At 33.2% G+C, this 21,831-nt stretch overlaps 2 protein-coding genes across 2 annotated transcripts; one reads left to right on the plus strand and one right to left on the minus strand.

Annotated features, from left to right (window-relative positions):
- Window positions 1-433: 433 nt before the first annotated feature.
- Window positions 434-3,358, minus strand: LOC118345732 (glycine cleavage system H protein 3, mitochondrial). The gene is made up of 4 exons (XM_035687020.1): window positions 3,181-3,358; window positions 2,955-3,043; window positions 944-1,114; window positions 434-745 (listed from the first exon to the last, which is right to left on the minus strand). Exons 1-4 carry the CDS (start codon window positions 3,287-3,289, stop codon window positions 617-619), a joined length of 498 nt encoding a protein of 165 aa, XP_035542913.1. The 5' UTR covers window positions 3,290-3,358; the 3' UTR covers window positions 434-616.
- A 15,421-nt stretch (window positions 3,359-18,779) lies between these two features.
- LOC118345733 lies at window positions 18,780-20,894 on the plus strand. Its single transcript, XM_035687021.1, has 5 exons — window positions 18,780-19,166; window positions 19,324-19,459; window positions 20,403-20,488; window positions 20,595-20,673; window positions 20,752-20,894. The coding sequence occupies exons 1-5, from the start codon at window positions 19,020-19,022 to the stop codon at window positions 20,877-20,879; spliced, it is 576 nt and encodes a 191-aa protein (XP_035542914.1). The 5' UTR covers window positions 18,780-19,019; the 3' UTR covers window positions 20,880-20,894.
- The last annotated feature ends 937 nt before the right edge of the window (window positions 20,895-21,831 follow it).

Raw genomic sequence — 21,831 nt, forward strand, 5'->3', positions numbered from 1 at the left:
TATTCCCTCTTTTTTTATGGGTATTAGAGCTTACCTTGATTAAACTAATGTAAAAGTCATCTTCATCCCAGCCTCGATTAGTCAAAGATCAACAAAGGGCCGGGAAGTTTCAGATCAAAATTGAGATGAAACGGGCAGGTAATCAGGGATGAAGATGCAGAATTACAAAAGTGGGAAAAACAAAGGATGGAAATTAGGAAAAGCAATATCCATATAATTTGATAAGTCGTTTATTTTCGCAGATGAAATGAGATGAATTAAAATTAAAGTTAAAAATTAAATAAAATATTATTAGAATATATTTTTTTAATATTATTTTTATTTTGAGATTTGAAAAGGTTGTAATGATTAAATAAGATGAAATGAGATGAGTTGAGAAGTTTTCTGAAAACAAACGAGTAACTTAGAGGCGGCTAGAGCAAGCAACTTTTTGATCATTAAGAATTAATAAAATTTTCTTACCCTTTTTTAATGATAAGTAAAAGGTCTAGTAGAAAGCATGCAAGAATAACTCATGATAAGAACATAACAAATCAGATCAATCTTTAGCAGCTCTAAATGATCAATTAGTCCAAGATGTACTTTCCGGCATGCAGCAATTTCAAAAGTTCAAACTCTAATGTGAAGCATCCTCCTCCTCACAGAATTTTGTGTATTCCTTTGGACCCATCATGGCTTCTAATTCAGAGGGATTGCTTGGCTTCACCTTGATCATCCATCCATCTTCGTATGGCTTTGAATTGATCTTCATTACAAAATATATATATATCACCCATAAATTATAAATACATACAAAAACTCAGCTCCATCTTTTTAATACACGTGATTGCAATGTTGTCTGAATTCTAAGCAATTAAATAAAAAATATATAGATATAGGAATTGATCAAATCAAATTAAAGGAAAAGTAGATGGAAATTGAGATGGTAAAGATAATCAATTACCAAGCCAGGTGATTCAGTAAGCTTTGTGTTGACCTCAACAATCTCACCCGAGATAGGGGAATTGACATCACTGGTTGCTTTGACACTTTCCACAGCTCCAAAACTGCCACCTTGAGATATTGAGCCCCCAGCTTCTGGCAGTTCCACAAACACTACTTCTCCAAGATGGTCCTGCAACATATCGATCAAATGATGATGATGATGATGATCAGTTCCATATTTCAATTTTTCATTTTAATTGAGCCCTTAAATTAGAAAGAAAAATCAAACCTGTATGCAAATCAAATCATGTCATGTCAACTGTTTAGAGTATTATCTTTCATGCTTACAAGTAAAAGTCTCCAGGCCAATGCTAATTACACAAGCTATCTATCGTGCAAGCAATACATATTCAATCACTAGAATTCAAAACTTTGATGCCATCAGAAAATACAAATATATTACAACAATATAATAGTCTAGCAGGCGTCCTTTTCTTTGATTTGGTCATGTTATAATTAACCAAACGATAATGATACTGAACCTAATAAATTAAAGATATATTATCCGGACCATGTGATCTCCTTGACTTAGCTTGTGGCCAGGCATGATCAAGCTTTTGCCAATTTGTTTACTGCATTCGTCAGCCGGGAAAAAAGATAAGAGTCAAGGAATTAGGTATGAGGTCGAAATCTTAGGAGGCCAGGAAAGGTTTTTAATGGAGTCTTCTTATCGTTATACATGATGTATGTGTGAGGTATAATATTAAATTCCATATATGAATAATGGAGAAAATATTAGGAAAGGAAGAACACAAGAGATCATTAACATAACTCGATATTCATGAATAACATATACGCATTTCACAAAAGTCATGGCACAAAAGTTAATTTTGGTTTCAAGTTATACGCATTAGATAAAACTTAAATAATTTGAAAAAGAAAGAACACAAAAGATTAAAGTGTTTAAACCCTAATATCCTACATTACAGCACCAAAGCTCAAGGATAATATATATGTTGGCTACATTTTTTTGTATTTTTTTTTTTTATGTCGGATAATCTCTCCAAGGCAGAGCCCTTCGAACTCACCCCTGCAAAGTAAACTCCGGTCTCATGCACTACACTCACGGAACTGTTTTTACACAAAACTCAAGTTTTCATCTTCTTGTTTAGGTTTTTCTTTTTCTTTTTCTTTTTCTTTTTCTCTTCATTTTAGTTTGCCTCTTTTATTTCATTTTTGTGTGTGCGTGTATGTGTAAATTGAAGCACATGAAACCTACGGAAATCTCTATCTCTGTAAAGCCCCTTTGTTTTTTAAGAAACTTTGCTCACATCTTCTTTGTAAAAGGCTAAAATCTTAGATCACGCCTAAACGATATTCTTTCTAACTCTTACATATGATATCTAAGTACTGGACTAAGGCTGGACTTTTTGGAGCTTATCAGAGTCCTCCTTGAAGCCCAATTGTGGCAGGCTCACATCACCAAGAATTTTCCAAATTGTTTTGGTTCAGCTTTAGGTGTAATTGTATTATCAAAACGAACCCACCACATCGGCCTGGAGAATTAAACAAACCAAACGAATCCGTAGGTGATCAATTTGAATTAGTTTGGTTTGAGCCCATTACAGTGTAGCTCATTTTCATCTTTTTTTTTTTTCAAGCACCATTTTTATTTTTCTTTTATGAGTATGATTAGCCTATTTCTATCATTTACCAATAATCATGACAACTAGAATCATTTTTGGCTACAAAAAATCAGCAAATAAAAAAGAAAAAAGTAGTCCAAAGTCCTAAATTAACACAAATGGTATCAGAGCCAGGTTTTAATTCTCAGACCTGTTCCTTAAGGGCTGAGCATCGAAAGCTGGCCCTGATACCACTTATTAGGTTTATTCTCCAAAAGACTAGCTGAATTTACCATCAACGCTCTTTCTTAATCTTTATAAAGGCCAAAAAGTTTCCTCTCGTAAGCAATGTGGGACATAAATTTTAATAATATCATACAGCATATTGGGGAGAAGAAGAAAAACCTGAGCATGGTCGGTGATGCCGATTGTAGCCACAGCGCCTTCATGCTTCACCCACTCATGCGAGGATGCATACTTCAAACCATCCAACACTGAAAAAATTCCCGCATTAGTAAATCAATTCTCTCCCACCTCATCACCGAAGGTTGAAAACAGCTTTACAAAAGGAAAGTCATCTTCTTTATGAACACTCTCAAACACAGACAGAGAGAGAGAGAGGAAAGATTACCGGTAGAGAAGCAGCGGGAGAGAGAGAACGCAGGGGAGAGATGGGATTTGGAGGCATAAGAGAATCTGAATGCATTGGCCGTGGAAGAAGCCCACATTCTGAGAGCCATGTTTATCCTTTGTAGTATAGTGTGTGTTTTGTTTTGCTTGTCTCGGACGAACAAGTAAGGGATAGAGTGTTGATATATTTCCTGGTTTTCATTATCTTGTATGAATGGTGGGCAATGGCAGCCCCATCCTAGGACCAGAAGCCAAGGAGCCATTATTTTTATTTCCTTTTTTTATTTCTTAACACCTCTGTTTTCGTGACAAGTGTCGTTTATCCCCTCCTTTATTTTTACAGTTGAAATAAAATAAATTAAAATAAAAATTAAAAATTAAATAAATTATTATTAAATTATATTTTTTAATATTTTTTTTATTTTAAATTTAAAAAAATTATTATATAAAAATTTAAATAAATTATAATAATTAAATGAGATGAAACGATGATAATTATAAATTTTTTTTTTTTTTAAACGAGGCCATATCTACTATCATCGATAAAATATAGATACAACTTGTTATAATGGGAGTTTTAATTGTTTTGTTCTTTTTATATTAGTTTGTAAAAAAATAGAATTTTAAATGAAAAAAAATATATGTCTGTAAATTTCAGGCAGGAGTCCTCAAGGTGCACTGAGTCCGTGACGGTAATTTATACTGTTCATTAGTCTACAACTCTTTATATATATATATATATATATATATATATATATATTGGAATAGTGTAATTTTTTATATAATAATATTATATACAATTTTAGAATGTTTAAATTTTACGCACTTATTTTTTCATGTCGATTTTGCATTTACTAATTTTTTTCAAATAAAATAAGTAGAATTTACACACTTTAAAGCCTCGTTTAGTTATACAAATTATTTCATCTCATTTTATTTAATTATTATAATTTTTTAAAATTCTCACAAAAAATATAATAAATAATTTAATTTTTTTAAATTTTAAAATAAGAATAATATTAAAAAATTATATTCGGTAATATTTTATTTAATTTTTATTATAATTTTGACTAATTATATCAATGAAATATATAAAAAATATGTAAAAATAATTGTACGTATGAGAAACTCTAGAAGATGTTAGCAACTTCTTCTAACTCAATATCCACAGTGTTGGTCTGAGCTATTGGCATCATTTAATTGATAACTTGGTCAAATGAAGAGCTAGTAGTCTCGTTATCACTAAGTTGTGTTAAAAATAATCAAAATATAGAGGTGATTAAACGTAAAATATGTATTATTACTCATTTAATTATATTAGCTATTATTATTTACTTTATTAGAATATTGTAACATATAAAATCTGTCGTGTTTATATTTTGTAAGATTTGTTTTAGACCAAATATTTTGGACTGTGCATGATTTTTTTTTATTTTGGACTACACACAGAAATATTATACAAAACAGTTTATAAACTATAAAATATTGTGATTGATCATATCATAAAATATTTTTATTACAAAATAAATATCATATATTATATTAAATCAAATCAGCGTATAATTATATATATATTATATAATAGCACTTTTATATTTTTTATATCTAGTTAAAAAATTATATTACTATTATTGGTTCCATTATAAATAAAATTACAATAAAATAGACAGCTTACATGTGTACTACTTATTGGAGGGTGTAAATTCAGGCCTCTCACCGCGTATGATTTGAACTTTCTCCCTTATGTATCAAGATTCGAAAAAATAATTCGATTAAGATCAATTCAGCATATTTAAATTGAATCGGTAAGAAATCGAACCGATTTTAATAAATTTTTTGAATCGTTTACTAAATCACTTCAATCGATCGATTCAAACCGATTTGAACCAATTCAAAACTGTATTTTATTTTTAAATTGTTTAACAACTTAGTTTTTTTTTTTAATTTATTGTACAAAAATATAATAGAACTAAACATATATTAACTTTTTCATCATTATATTCGTTAAGAATCGTAGAAAAGCTGAAAGATAAAACATGTAACTTTTTATTTTCTTTAGTTGAACAAAAAATTTAGGAGATGAAATGTCTAGTGGTATATTAAATACTACATTTTCCATGTGTTTAATCATTTTTACCTTCTTCGTATATGAGGTAAAAAATTATCGACAATTGAGATTAAATACATAAGTTACATACTTATAAAAACTATTTAGATTCATATAATGAGAAATGATATTTCTATTTGGAATCATAAGTGGCTTCCCAATACTGGAAAATTTTCAAGTGAGATCACCAGAGCACTCTCATTAGATTAGCTAAAGTTAAATAACAGTTTTGATGAATATAAGAAAAATTTGACTTTTAACTATTCCATTCACATAAATATCTACCTTGGAATAGCTATTTTTTATTATATAATAATAAAATAATATAAGATGAATTTAATTTTGGTTATTCACATTAAATCTCTACATTAGATTATACATTTATTCATTATATAGTAATGAATAACTAATAATTTTAAAAATATTTAATTTTTTTAATTATTAATTAATTTAATTTTATCATATTTTACTATTCTACTTATTATATGTTAATTAATAATCATGTTCTTATTAAATTAATATACCACTAAATCAAATTAATATATTAATTGTGATAAAATATGTGATAGAAAGAAAAAGAGAGAGAAATAATTAATAAAATATGTATTTAATGTATGTACATTAACCTTCAAATTTGGAAAAACCTTTAAAAGTCACTATAGCTAAATTCCAAATATTTGAAATTTGACTAATCCAATGTGAGCATATTTTACTCTTTAATAGCTAAATACTCATTAGATTTAACTTTTAGCTAATCCAATGAGAATGCTCTTAGTATCCTAGCTGCTGATTCAAAAGTCAATTCTCTTATTTTTTAGGATATTCACTGCTAGAATGAGAGGCTGGTTTGTGAAATTTTTAGTAGAAAACAAGCTGCTTAGATCTGTAGTCTACCACTTAGCAGGTATGGTGAGGATGATAAAAGTTTTTGGGGCTTCACTAAGGATGGAAGGTTTTCTTTGAGAAGTGCATACCACTTAGGCACTGAAATAGAAAAAGCATAATCTGGTGAATGCTCGAACAGGTAGAAACAGAAACAAGTATGGGAGGGGATCTGGAGACTAAATGTTCCTAGAATAACTTCATGCAGGTGTCTCCTATAAACCTTTTACATCGGAGACCAATGAGAGCTTGCCACATAAAGAGCACATGAAGAAACTGAAGAGCTGTGCGTACAGGGGATTGAATTCCTTACCCCCATCTCTGCTCTCTCACTCTGTCTCGATCCGAAATTTCAAAGCCTCTCTCTCTCTCTCTACTCTCTCACTATCTCTGTCTCTCAATCTGAAATCGAGCCCTCTCTTTCTGCTCTCTCACTCTCTTTTTGCTCTTTTTGCTCTCTCACTCTCTCTGTCTCTCAAATGGAAAACTCAAACCCTCCCTCACGCTGCCAGAAGCGGTTCTAAGGTCAGAGACTTTGAAAAGAGAGAGAGAATTTTTAAAAAATATAAATAAGAAATAAGAATAAAAACTGAAACAACCAAATAGTGAAGATTATTTATTTTCGCTCTATTTAAAATGTTATACAGTCATCCCAAAATATTACAAAAGATAAATACATAAAAGAGTAGGATAATAAATCTCGATACACGAGAGCAATCCCAGATCGCTCTTCCAATGGAGCCAAAGCCTAAGGCTCATCATCCTCATCTGCATCAAAATCTACAATACCATAAAACGGTACCGCAGGTAAGTAATAATCCAAACAACCCTCGAGATAAAAACACATTAAAGCAACCAACTAACAGATCCCAAAACCTTATTTTTCCCGAAAACGAGTATTTTTCTAACACACGCTAAAAATCTCATTTTTAGCCAAAACGTAAAATCCAACATTTTCCCAGAAAATTATTTACCCAAAAACCAACCATTTATAGGACACTGTAGGCGGGAATCATAGGCGGGACTATACCACCATCCCTGCTTACCACCATCCCTACCGCATGCACCGTAGGCGGGAATCACAGGCAGGACTATACCACCATCACTGCTTACCATCATCCCTACCGCATGCACCGTAGGAGGGAATCACAGTCGGGACACAACCATCACCCTATCGCGTGCACCGTAGGCGGGAATCACAGGTGGGACAATACCACCATCCCTGCTTACCACCATCCCTACCGCATGCACCGTAGGCAGGAATCACAGGCGGGACACAACCACCATCCCTACCACGTGCATTGTAGGCGGGAATCGCAGGCAGGACTCTACCACCATCCCTGCTTACCACCATCCCTACCGCATGCACCGTAGGCGGGACACAACCACCATCCCTGCTTACCACGATCCCTACCGCGTGCACCGTAGGCGGGAATAGCAGGCGGGACTCTACCACCATCCTTGCTTACCACCATCCCTACAGTCTCTTTCCTTTTTTCTCAAACCAGTCAATCCAAAACATTTCAAACATACTCAAAATCATTTCTCACATGAAAACCCCGTTTTCAAATAAATACATGAACATGCAGGCAATCATGCAAAAATCCAATTTTCAATTACAAACATGAACATGCGTGCAATTGCAATGAACACAACACATCAATATCCAACAACCAACAATGTCAACACAATCCAATCACACAAACAACTTCCTCCACTAATCTATCCGACCCCCGTACAACTCGGACTTAGTTCGGTAAAATCAATCAATAATTCAATACAGTGTAATGAGTTAGTGCAAAAATACATTTAAATCACAAGAGTTCTTTGGAAAATACTTACAGCGCTATATAGCAATTTCTGGAGGATCACGGAAGTGCAAGAAGCAGCAACACAGCAACAAAACAGTGTCAAATACACTGTGGCCGTGGGTCTCAAAAACTCACTTTTGAACGGGTGCAAACGAAGACCCGAGATTGATAGGATAGGGCCTAGAGAGGTCGGTGAAGCTAGTGGTGGTGAAGGTTGGCCGTGGGTGACGACGTGGGCAGCGGTAGAAGACCAAAAATACTCAAATAGGAAATGTTGATGAATGTGCTTCACCGGTGACAGATCGGAGGTGGGGTTGGGTTCAATGGATTGCTAAGAGGTCGAGGATGAGTGAGAGTTTCGGGAGGGATTTCGGGAGGGATTTCGTGAGAGAGAGATCGAAGATGAGTGAGAGTTTCGTCGAGTGGGAATGGAAACTAGGGAGGAAGATTTCTGATTCCCTGCTATGCGTCCACAGTTATGGAGCCCTTACGTGGCAAGCTCTAATTGGTCTCCGATAAAACCTCTTTATAAGAGACACCTGCCAGAAGTGGTTCTGATGTTCCTAACTTTACCAAGCAATTTGTGTGGAAGGCATTGAACAACATCTTGCCTACCAAGAAGAACTTTGTCTAGAAGAATATTATTGAAGTTGCTACATGCCAAACTTGTTGTATGGATGAAGAAATAGTATGTCATGTGTTATGGACCTGTCCATCTGCAAGTGACGTGTGGGCAGAAAATCAAAGTGGCCTGCAGAAGTGGAAATGTAAGGAAAATGATTTCTTTTACATCTAGGTTGATATGCAGACAAAACTGCAGAAGAAGAAAGTAGAAGAGGTTGCCACGATTTTAAAAGGATTATGGATTAGAAGAAACAGAATGGTGTTTGAAGGCAAGTTTGACAGTCCAAGCAAAGTTATAACTGCTGCTATATCAAGCCTTAGAAGTTTTCAAGAATCTAGAGCTGAGGTGAACCAGAATAAGGAGTTAAACATCAAAAGGAGGAAAGATAGAAAGTGGAAGCCACCTGATGAGGGAGTAACTAAGGTGAATTTCGATGTTGCTCTTGATAAAACAAATAACAGACTTGGGATGGGCATAGCAGCAAGAAATTATAAGGGAGAGCTATGATTCTCATTATGTGCCTCAAAGATGTTTAGTGGAATTTCCGATCTAGTGAAGCTGCTGTTCTATGGAGAGCCATGGATTTAGTAGTAGAACTCGATGTTAGAAATGTGGTGTTTGAAGGAGACTCTGAAAGAGTAATAAAAGGGGTAACAGGGAAGGGAGATATATATGTGCATCGATGGGGCAGATTCTTGATGACATGAGGTGCAAATTATTTCATAGACAAGATTGGTCTGTGGTGTTCATATACAGAGAAGGCAATAGTGTGGCTCATTAACTTGCTAAGATGGCTTTGAGAATGGAAGGTGAATGTTGTTGGATTGAAGAGGGACCTATAAATATTGCAGGTATAATCAACAGAGAAATACTATGCAATAGTTTAGAGCAACATGATGTTGGCAACAGATTGTAAACATATGCAATTTTTGCACCTTATGATTATGAATGAATGAGAAATAACTATTGATGATTAAAAAAATAATATTTACAATCTTGGAGTGCACAAATACCGCGCAATTTCTTTGAAATAAGTAAGCAAATATGGACTTTCATGAAAAAAAAACTAATTTTTTAATAGTAGATCCTATTTTTTTTCAAAATAATTGTATGTCATTTGCGCTGTTCACGGCTGTATGTGGCATTACTATAATATAGTATTTTTATAAAACCAGTAAATGAATTTAAATTTTATATTTTCTTATACATAATATAAAGAGTGTTGTTAGGGTGCCGCTCAGCAGTGACTGCCTAGCAATTTTTCATTTTTCTTATTCATATTTTTTTAGGAAAAAACTATTATGCCGTTGATTGAGCTGAATTATTGTATATTTTATACATTTAGACTAATATATTTTATTTATTTCATTACATTATTATTGGTTTTAGATGAATAAATAGTTAAGATGAATAAATTCGAGTTGTGATTTAAATTGGTTAATAGCATGATTTATGCTTAATTTTATAACTTGTGATTTAATTGGACAATTATCAATTTACATGCACAACATATTTTTTATATACTATTATTCTTATTTTATTTTATTTCTAATTTCTAATATTTTATTTATAATTTCAAATTCAAAGGACTTTCAAGTGGGCAAGACGTTGGAACAACCTAAGAACTTTCAACGAGTGTATGACTCTTCAAATAAGGATAATAATGGGATTTTAGAGTAATTTGGATCAGAGTCCAAAATACGTTAGGAGACAGAATGGACACATTTTAGTATTTTACTCATAACTTTCCACTCAATTATCGGATTGATACGATTCTTGATGCTTTGGAAAACTATCTTAAAGGGCTACAAAGTTGTCTCTAATAAAGATTTCCAAATTTGAACTTCTGAAGCGCATACATGGCTGCAAGTTGAGTCCTAAAATTTAAACGATTTTGTGTGCGAGACTATGAAGACATTAAGGTTTCTTTCCTACCCTATTTAAGCATATCATTAGCACGAAATTCAGGACTTTTTGATAGCAGCGCCGCACATTTGAAGAGCTCTTCAAGGGTCCAATTGCCGCTCCAGCCACCTCCTCCATTGCCTACCACCTCCATCTCCATTTATTTGGCTTGTTCTTTTCACTCTCTACTATTTATTTAATTTTAGTTTAAAGTTTGTGATGTATTTTTGAAATATTTGGCTTAGACTTTTGGGCATTTTATTTGCTGTTTATTTACTTTGTGTTATTTATTTTTATCGTTTCTTTAAGCTTTCATTTAACAGTGATTACAATTGGTATGGATTAATTTTGAGAATTTGTGATTTGAATACAAGGATGAACCATATAATCTTGATTTTGGGATTTTTCAATTTTCAGTTCGTATTTTGTCAATTACTTTCTAATCTAGTTTAATTCTTAGATTAGTTTTATTAATCTCTTAGTTCCATTGCATATTAGATTAATTAAACCTTAATCGAGACTTAAATAATTTCTGTTTTATTGTTTAATTTTCAGATTAATTTAGTTATATTTTTATTGTTAATTTCAATTTGTTAGTTTTTTACATTTCATTTTGACACTCAAAAATCCAAAAATATGAATCTAGTACATGACTAGTGCCATTTTCTTTCTTGTTGCATTCTTCCATTCATTGCACATACCATTATTTTTATTTTCTCTTTGTGAATATTTTCACCATTTTAAACAAGTTTGATTTTAAATAAATTTTCCTGAGGAGACAATTTAGGAATTTATTCCTAATTATTACGCGACATCATCCTGCACTTGGGATAGCCTTTGTGTTTCTCATTTTTTAGTGAGTAAAGTTTTTTGCACCATTGTCTGGGAATAGTTGCTTGACGTAAATTTAGCCTCGTTATTTTTTTATTTTTTATCTCAAATGTTTCTTTCACTATCTTATCTCTGATTACACATTTCACTTGTCACCTACTACTCAATCACTTGAACTTTACTTATGCTATTTGGACTGATGTTTCATATTATGGATGAGGGACAATTTAAATAGGTTGGTTAGAGTTACATCGAACACTGAGAGTAATATACACAGTCCAGAGATAGATAGCTCTTATGTTTTTTCTACAGACGAGAACATTGAAATTGAACAAACTATGGTTGCACCTGCACTACGCACTCTTAGAGATTATTTGCAGCCCACTCGCACCACTGCACCATCATGCATTATTTTACCAGATGATGCACCTAATTTTTCTATTAAGCTTGGCATGATGTCAGTGATACCTCAGTTCTACGGAATGGATTCTGAGAGTCCTTATCAGCACTTGACAGATTTTGAGTTGGTCTGTACTACTTTTATCAATAGAGCCACTACTGATGAATTTATTAGACTTCGTTTATTTCCTTTCTCTTTAAAGGAAAAAGTGAAGATTTAGTTTAATTCTTTGAGACCTATTTCTATCTCTAGTTGGTCTAATATGCAACGTGAGTTCTTACAAAAAAAAAAAATCCTTTTTAGAGAACTCAGCATTTACAAGAGCAGATTAGTCAGTTCAATAAAAAAATCTGATGAGACTTTCCAGGCCAGCTGGGAAAGGTTTAAGGATTTGGTGAACATCTGTCCACATCACGGTTTTGAATCCTGGAGGTTGGTGAATTATTTTTACACTGGTCTCACTCCACAATGCAAGCAGTTTGTTTAGACTATGTGCAATGGATAATTCTTTAGTAAGGAACCTGATGAAGCATTGTCATTTTTTGACTATCTTGCTGAGAGCGCACAACAATAGAACACTCGCACTGATCGAGTTTCATTGACAACACAGCCACTGAGGACTATTGCTAGTGGGGGCAGATATGAGGTTAAGGAGGACACTGATGTTCAAGCCTGAATAGCTGCATTAACTAGAAGATTGGAGGTTATGGAGATGGAAAAGGTGAAGGTTGTGAAAACAGTAGAGGTATATTCTTTATGTGCTGATTCAAACCACAAGACCCAAGATTACCCAATTATGCCAATATTTCAGGAGAGTGGCTATGAGCAGATGCAATCAAAGAACTGGGTAAATAAAGCACAAAATCAGCCTTTCTCCAATACATATATTCCGGGATGGAAGAATCACCCAAATTTCTCATGGAGGAATGATCAGCCTAGCCGGTCTCCACCACCTTCTCAGCAGTCATTTCATAAGACTGCTCTTCAGCACCAGTATCAACCATATCAGAGTTCTTAGAGCTATCCTTTTGTAGCACCTCCAGGATTTTAGCCTCATGTAGCTGCACAGAATTTTTTGCCTCAATCATCTACGAAGAAGTCTCTAGATGACAGTATGGCACAAATGGCCAATACACTTCAGCAATTCATGCAGATTCAAGCCACCACAAACAATCTAAACACTCAGGCCATAAATGACTTGCTGGGCACCATCAATAAGATGAGCACGACATTGAGCACTCTAGAGAAAGGAAAATTCCCAGCACAACCTCAGCCTAATCTTCAAGTATATCGGCAACAACAATAGCAAGTGCATAATGTCTCGGGATAGGTTTTTGAGACAGCGAAGGTCGTTCTTACTTTGAGAAGTGGAAAGAAAGTTCTTCAACCAGAGATGACCATTGATAGACAGGTAGTTGCTCTTACACCTGAAGATATAACAAAAACTGATGAAGCTGAAAAAGAACCAGAGGTAGTGAGACCAGAGTCGAAGAAGCCTATGAGTGCAGATGCTAAAACTAGTAGGGGTACCAACATGTGGTTCCCTATACTTAAAGATTGACATCTAGCCAAAAGAATAAATATCACACTGAGATTCAAGAGATCTTCAAGCAAGTAAAGATTAATACTCCACTTTTGGATGCCATACAACAAGTTCCTTCACATGCAAAATTTCTAAAGGACTTGTGCACAACGAAGCTGAATGTAAAAAAAAAAAAGCTTTCCTAACGGAGCAAGTCAGCGCATTGATATTGAGCGAGACTCCTCAGAAGTTTGGAGATCCCAACTCTCCCCACATTTCCATTATGATTGGTGAGTCATGCATTAGGAGAGTTCTACTTGATTTGAGGAGCAGTGTGAATTTGCTACCGTTCTCAGTGTATGAACAGTTGGGATTAAGTGAGTTAAAAAAGACTTCCATCAAGCTACAGTTAGCTGACAGATCAGTCAAGGTGCCGAGGGGTATTGTTGAGAATGTGCTGGTCTAGGTGGACAAATTTTACTATCCAGTGGATTTTGTAGTTCTTGATATGCAGCAGCCAGCCACTACTATTTACCAGGCGCCTGTCATCCTTGGGCGCCCATTCCTTGCTACCTCCAATGCATTGATAAATTGTCGAAGTGGAGTGCTGAAACTCAAATTCGAGAATATGACATTGGAAATGAATGTGTTCAATACTTGCAAGATGCCTGGTGATTGCGACGAATTAGAGGTACATGCTATTGAAGTGATTTCAAAACTTGAAGAAATAAAGAGAGAGGCCTACGATAATTCCTGCTTGGTGAAAGAGCGAATGAAGGCCTTACATGACAAGAAGATCCATGATAAACATCTTGACCCTGATCAGAAAGTGCTCATCTACAATTCAAGACTGCATTTTTTTTCCAGGAAGTCGAAATCTCGATGGAAGGGGCCGTACATTGTAAATAAGGTTCATCCTCACGGACGCGGTAGACATTGTTAATCCAAATAATGGAAATAGCTTCACTATCAATGGACAACGTCTAAAACCGTTTCTGAAGATCTTTGATCCACACGAAGAGATCTTGCTTGTGCAAGATTCCAGTAAAGTGTTTTGATCTTTTCTCCATTTACAGTTTTCTTTACTTACGTTTTGTTTGTTTTTATTTGTTGTTTCGCTTTGATTTTATATTTCATGTTTTTTTTTTTTTTTGCTTGCTTATTTCTATGCACTTTGTTTTCTTTTGTTCGATTCATTGAGGATCATGTCTCTCACTAGTTGGGAGGTAGCGTATGTGCATAAGTATATAAAATATATATATATATATATTATGTGCATTGATACATATATGATTGACACATACTCCATTTCTGGTATTTTGTGAAATCTGAGCATCTTGGTGGAGTAGTTGAGCGGAATCATTTTGTGAAGATTTATTTTCAAACTTAAGCATAGAGCATGATTTTTTATGCATCATCTTTTGTTGATGTGTAGCTTGAAACACCGGGATGCTATACTTATTAAGATGATACTTGATAAGATTTTTGTAGAACGAATGGTAAATTTTGAAGGATATTTTGCACATGCTTACACTTGTAGTGTTCTTTATTTAGTGTTCATTAATTTAACATATGAGAAGTAAACTGTAGGACTACCGAGCCATGCGTTCAAAAAAAAAAAGATTTGAAAAGAATGAAAAAATAATAATAAAAAAAAATGGATAAAGGTGACTTAGTGAACTTTCCTAAGTAAAGAGCTAAAAATAGTTACTCAAGACTTTGGGGGTTGAGAGTGTTCAATCTTTAAAAACAGAGCTGGCGTGAAAACTATTAATCCCTTGGGCTTTGAGGTAGTTAGAATCAGCAATGATTAATCTTAAAATTGAAAAATCCTATGACAAATCATGACTAGCAATGAGGAGAACAAAACCAGTTTAGCTTCACACACACATTTGAGTTCTGAGACATTTGCCTCAATTCTATGTGAAAGATTGTTGAGATAGTCTTGGTGGATATAGCTCCTGGGAGTTGAGTAGTAACGCGTCACTTTTGTGAGAATTCATAATTGTGTTTGATTATTTCTGTTTGAATTTCAATCTTTATGCAATATTCATCTCAATTAATTTTCACTATTTTGCTCAAGGATTAGCAAAATGCTAGTTGGGGGTGTGATTGAGCTGAATTATTACATATTTTATACATTTATAACCAATATATTTTATTTATTTCATTACATTATTATTACTTTTAGATGAAAAAATGTTTAAGATGAATAAATCCGAGTTGTGATTTAAATTGGTTAATAGTATGATTTATGCTTAATTTTATAACTTGTGATTTAATTGGACAATGTTCATTCACATGCACAACATATTTTTAATATTCTATTATGCTTATTTTATTTATTTCTAATTTCTATTATTTTATTTCTAATTTCAAATTCAAAAGACTTTCAAGTGGGTAAGACGTTGGAACAACCTAAAAACTTTCAACGAGTGTAAGACTCTTCAAAGAAGGATAATGATGGAGTTAGAGAGTAATTCAGATCAGAGTCCAAAATGCGTTAGGAGACAGAATGGATACATTTTAGTATTTTACTCATAACTTTCTGCTCAAATATCGGATTGATACGATTCTTAATGCGTTGGAAAGCTATCTTAAAGGGCTACAAAGTTGTCTCTAATAAGGACTTCTAAATTTAAACTCCTGAAGCACATACGTGGCTGCCAAGTTGAGTCTTATAATTTAAGCGATTTTGTGTGCGAGAATATAAAAACATTAAGGTTTCTTTCTTATTCTATTTAAGCATATCATTAGCACGAAATTTATGACTTTTTGAGAGCAGTGCCGCACATTTGAAGAACTCTTTTAGGGTCTAATTGCCGCTCCAGCCGCCTCTTCCATTGCCTACCACCTCCACCTCCATCTCCATTTATTTGCCTTGCTCTGCCCAAAACTTACCGCTCCATTTGACCGCTTAGTGATTTTGTTTTTGTTTTTTTTTTTTTACTTAATGATGAAGGAAGTGATTTAAAGTGTATTTTTTTATTTTTTAAAAATATTAAAAAATGTAAATAGAAAAATGAATAAAAAAAAGTTACAAAAGCAACTAGCGGTATAAACGAGCGGAGCTACTCAGGCGGTAGAGTAGCACCGCTCATTTTTTTAACATTTCTAAACATTTTTAAAAAAATAAAAAAAAATCAATATTTTAATTTTCACTTCCTTAATTAGTAAATAAAAGAAGAAAAAAAATTAAATGTGAGAGTGGTCAGAATGAGGGGCAAAATAGAGAGGTATAGTAGTATTATTTTAATATAAAGTATTTAATTTATATCATATATATATATATATACTAGCGGTTGGGCAATGTGCGAGGCACATTTGCCCGGTTGAAAAACAACTTATTTTGTAAAATATAAATATGTTTTGGGTTAAAAAAAAAACGTAATCATAAGTAAAATAAGTAGTATATAGAGAATTTTTTATGAACTCAATTTCTGCACCTAACAAGTGAAAAGAGATGTGGAGAATTTTTGTGATAGTGATAATACTTCATTGCATAAATCGAAGCAATCCAACCGAAGAAAAAAAAATGAGAAGTGGTAAAATGAAGGGTTGGATTTAAATCTTAAAAATTTTAATGTATCAGCAGCAGCCTCGTCATTCAAAAAACAACACACATAGACATCATATCCTTAGATATGATTTGGATCGATGTATTAATAGTAGTGACATGGTTTGTGAATAGTAATATATAAAATTATTTGGATTAAGATGTTTTATTTGATTTTAGAAAATGAGAGAAAAAAAGTTAAAATAAAAATATTATCAAAGTTAAAATATTATTAGAATATAATTTTTTAATGTAGTTTTTGTCTTAAAATTTAAAAAATTTATATTTAAGAAAATTGTAATGATTAGATTAACAAATTAAATAATATTTTATATTTAAATAATATTTTAAAAAATATATAAAAGTTTCTGAAAACCTAAGAATCTATTAATCTCTTCCTCGAACTCAATAATTTTGTTTGGGAAGAGATAGATTATCAATTCCCTCCTGACCCAATGAGGTTATAAATTTTTTATTTTTTTAAAAATGTTTATGATGATTAAAAAAATACATGAAAAAAAGAAAAGAAAAAGAAAAACATGAAATACACATTCATGACATATTTTCAGGTTACTTTTTTATTAGTTGTAGCAGTTCTCTTTAGTTAATTAAGAATATTATCATATTTAAATTATGTTAAAACTCTAATTATTTATATAGTTATACTTTTTTAAAAATATTTAACAAAATTTTATTATTTATTTAATGATGAAATATTAGTATTTTATAAATGGCTTGATTATTTTGAAATTAGTGGTACTTGTGTAAAATCCTGTATGGCGTAAGATTTTCTAATTGATAAAAAAAAGCACGTTTGCCACATCTGTCAAATTGAAGAAAAAAATAAAATGTAATTTCAAATATTAAAATAGTCTAATGTATAAGAATAAAATTATTATTTATTTATGTTCATAATTTATTATGAAATTTAAATTATATTAAAAATTCAAATTAATTAGATAGTTTTTTTCTCTTAAAAATGTACAGTAAAATTTCATCATTTATTTAATGATAAAAAATTAGTATTTTATAAATTAAAATTGATTTTTAGTGTATGATATAATAAACAGTAATAGGATATGCGAAAAAAACATGCGAAGAAAAAAAAATAGCTTCTTTATTAATCATTTAAAACTCAAAAATCAATATTTTTTTTACTTTTTCTTTCTTCCTCTATCTCATTCCCTATGCACGATTGCGTATTACGTCACACATTGGCATTCACACGGACAAAAAAAAAAATCTTTACTGTTCATTACTGTTCATCATACTGTCGATGAACAGTAATAAGATATGAAAAAAAAAAACGGCTGATTTAGATTGTGTATGATATAATAAACAGTAATAGGATATGCGAAAAAAACATGCAAAGAAAAAAAAAACAGCTTCTTTATTGATCATTTAAAACTCAAAAATCAATATTTTTTCTACTTTTTCTTTCTTCCTTTCTCTCATTCCCTACGCACGATTGTGGTATTACGTCGCACATTAACATTCACATGGACAAAAAAAAAAAAATTTATTGTTCATTACTGTTCATCATACTGTCGATGAACAGTAATAAGATATGAAAAAAAAAACCGGCTGATTTAGATTTATTGTTCATGATGAACAGTAACAAACAGTAACATTATAGCGGCTTTTAAGTATAGGCAGATATATAACTTTTATTAATATTAAGGTTGTGTTTGAATATTGAAGTGAGTTGAGTTGAGATGATAAAATATTGTTAGAATATTATTTTTTAATATTATTATTATTTTAGAATTTGAAAAAATTAAATTGTTTATTATATTTTATGTTGAAATTTAAAAAAATTGTAATGATGAGTTGAGAGTAGTCGAGGAACCGAAGCCTAAAATAACCGATCCAAAATTATGACGAATCAGCCGTTGAATGTATCGTTCGATTCGTTCCTATCTGATTTCAATCTTCAAAAGAAGGGATTCCGATTTTTTGAGGCCCTCGTTATATATAAGTGTACGAACGATGTGAGCACTATCCGATGTCGTTTTAAACACACGCAGGGCGCCGGGAGCGAGAAAGGAGCTGCTGGGGGTGGTGAAAAGAAAAAGGGGGTCGGTTGGTCTCTTTCTCTCGGAGACTGTACGGACGCCGGTGGCGGTGAGTACCAATAAGTAGCAACCGATTGATTGATTTCGAGCCCTGCAAATCTATCTAATCGTAGCTTGGATAGATTTATGGGAGAGATCGTAGAGGAGGAGGGGCCCGATGTGGGCGACGCTGATCGCAATGGAGAAGTAGATAACAATAATACAGTGGAAGTCATTCTCCGAACCGTCGGCCCCGCTCGCCCCTCTCGCTTCCGCGTTCCCTCTACCATCAAAGTACGCCCCTTCTCTCTCTCTCTCTCCATGTCTACATACATGTATGATATGTTAGGGTTTGGCTTGATGTTTTTGGATTTTTTGCATAATTAAGTGAAACTGGTGTTTGTCGTTTCTGATCATCATAATGCGCTTGTGTTGTTTGTTCGTAAATTAGGTGTGTGATTTGAGAAGATTGATTTCGGGAAACGATCGTCTACCCATTGATCATTTAAGGCTTATTTTGCGAGGGAATGTATTGCATGACAACGACGAAAATGGGAACCATGTCTACCTACGACTTAATGATGGCGGTATGGGTCCTTGTCCCCAATGTTATTAGCTTGGAATGATCATCCTAGATTTGTCTCTTTACCTTTATCTAGAGTTGGATAGACTAAACAAGAGATAACAATATTGACATCTATAACATCAGGTGGAGTTGTACTTGGGCATTGCCTAGTTTCATTCTATTCAATAAAGATTCTTACTTGTAAAAAAATAAAAAACATCAGTTGGAGAAAGTCTTTTAGATGAACATACCTGCAAACATTAAAACGTTACTGTCATGACTTGGTAATCCAAAGGGAGTACTTGTAATTGCTGCTCCCCGTAAGCACTCATGCAGTCCAGTTCAATTAAGTAAACACCCAGTCTGGACTCAATAAAGTACATACCCATACAACGCCTTCAAAATTCAACCAGGGCACCGCAGCTACAACAAGTCATATTCTAATTGAGAAATCGGTCAGTTTTCATGTTGTAACCTGCAATCTAAAGTTTATGTTTTGACTCTGTTACACGCATGTCTTTTCATGACTTCAAAACCTGTTAAGTTTAACTTGGCATTTAATGTACGAAATATGCATTACGGCTATTCAGTATTGACTAAAATTCTCATCAGCTGTAGAAATGTGACGATCACTACAGAAAAAAGACAAAAATTTGCAGACCCATGATCATCTCTTCTAATTTCAACATTGCAAGATCTCGTGGAAGAAATTTAAGAACACCTGTTTGCTTAGAGGACTGAACCTCTAGGGTTTCTGGATTCTAGGTCCAGTTAATTTATCAATTCCTTTTGAACTGAATTTATCGCCTTGATGTGTCCTTGTAAGTTGTAGCTAGAGGCGAAGGAATATGGTACTAATGACAGTTGAGAATCACGTTTTAATTGTGGTCTATGAAGTGTTTGGTTTTGGGATTGTTGAGGGATTGGCTTTTGATTGTGGGAATTTGTTTTCCTTTGTTTTCTAGATTCCCTAATTGTTGCCGTCAAACCGAAGCCACCAATTAAACATCTTCGTGAGGGATTTGATGATGAAGACGACGATGAAGATCTGGTACAACTAAATTATGGTTTTATTTTAAGCTGGAGTTAATCCCTCTTTTATGTAGCATTTCTGGTTTTTCTCTTTGTTTTGGTTAAGTAGTTTTTCCTCATTACAGAAGTTTCAGCTCCCACATTCATCAAGCAGGTGGAAAAGGAGGCTTTACTCTTTTCTACATGATAAGTTGAAGCTTCCAGGTAATCAACTAGTTGACTAACTGCTATACTTCGAAACAAATTATTTGCTAATGAGTCTTCTTTTATTTGTCATGATAGATATCCTTTTGATGGCGATTCTTTCTCTCAGTCTAAAGGCATGGGCCCTTATTGTCTTGTGGTTTATCTTGGCACCTGTTGCCCATAGATGGGATCTTGGACCTCTATATGTAAGTTCACTTCTTTAAGTTTGTCCTTTTTGTTTTTTTACAAGTTCATTCAAGCAATATATAAATGCATAGTATCTGTACTTTTTATTTTTTAAATACTATTTGTGTGACATTCTTTGAGTCTTAACTTGGGTGGAGAAAGCTTATATTGAGCACGTTTAAGTAAATAATAACAAAAAAGTCCCTTGACTAAGTAAAACTTATTGTAATGCACCTCATGGGCACAACACTATCACATAGAAAAGTTTCATGGACTTTTCTTTCGGCTGGGAATTAATATTTTAATAAGAAATTTATTCAAAGTGCAAAGGGTGCAACCTTAGTACACATGAAGCATAAGGATAGGAGACACCCAAATAGCAGGATGAAGAGAAAGATCACATTTCTAAAAACTCTCGAAAGCTTGAGGAGTGGAAGCTGTCATGCACCACCACCCAAAGATAATGATTATTGAACTACAAACTCTGGCAGGGAATTCATACTGAGTGCAACTTGTTCTAAATTTATATTTTAATGCGGCCTTCATGGCCACATGCAAAATCATCACATCAAATAGGGCCTCTGACTTCCAGCTATGTGCTGTGCGACTCCTGTGAAGCGAATGAAGGGAAGCTCTTCGAGCTTTCTCCGACAGCGGCTTATGTAGATTTTATGTAAAGTTCATCCTTCCTGGATCTTTCCAACTTGAAGGAACCAAAAATTAGATTTGTTTAATTTCCTAACATGTGCCTTGTAGTTTTGGAGGTGCTAAACAAATGAATGCCTAATTTTTTTTTCCCATCAGAGAGGATGTTAAAAAAACCTGTAAGTTATGACTTTTGATGGGTATAATTAATTTGGCACACTATATAAAGGATTCTCAATCCCTTTTTTCGTGTTATACCCCTCCTTTATATTTTGTCTTCTTTTCTTGTGAATAAAACTTCTTGATTACCAATAAAAAAACATCCAAAAATAAAGAAAGAGTGGG

Source organism: Juglans regia, unplaced genomic scaffold (genome assembly GCF_001411555.2).
Source record: "Juglans regia cultivar Chandler unplaced genomic scaffold, Walnut 2.0 Scaffold_40, whole genome shotgun sequence".
Classification (NCBI taxonomy): domain Eukaryota; kingdom Viridiplantae; phylum Streptophyta; class Magnoliopsida; order Fagales; family Juglandaceae; genus Juglans; species Juglans regia.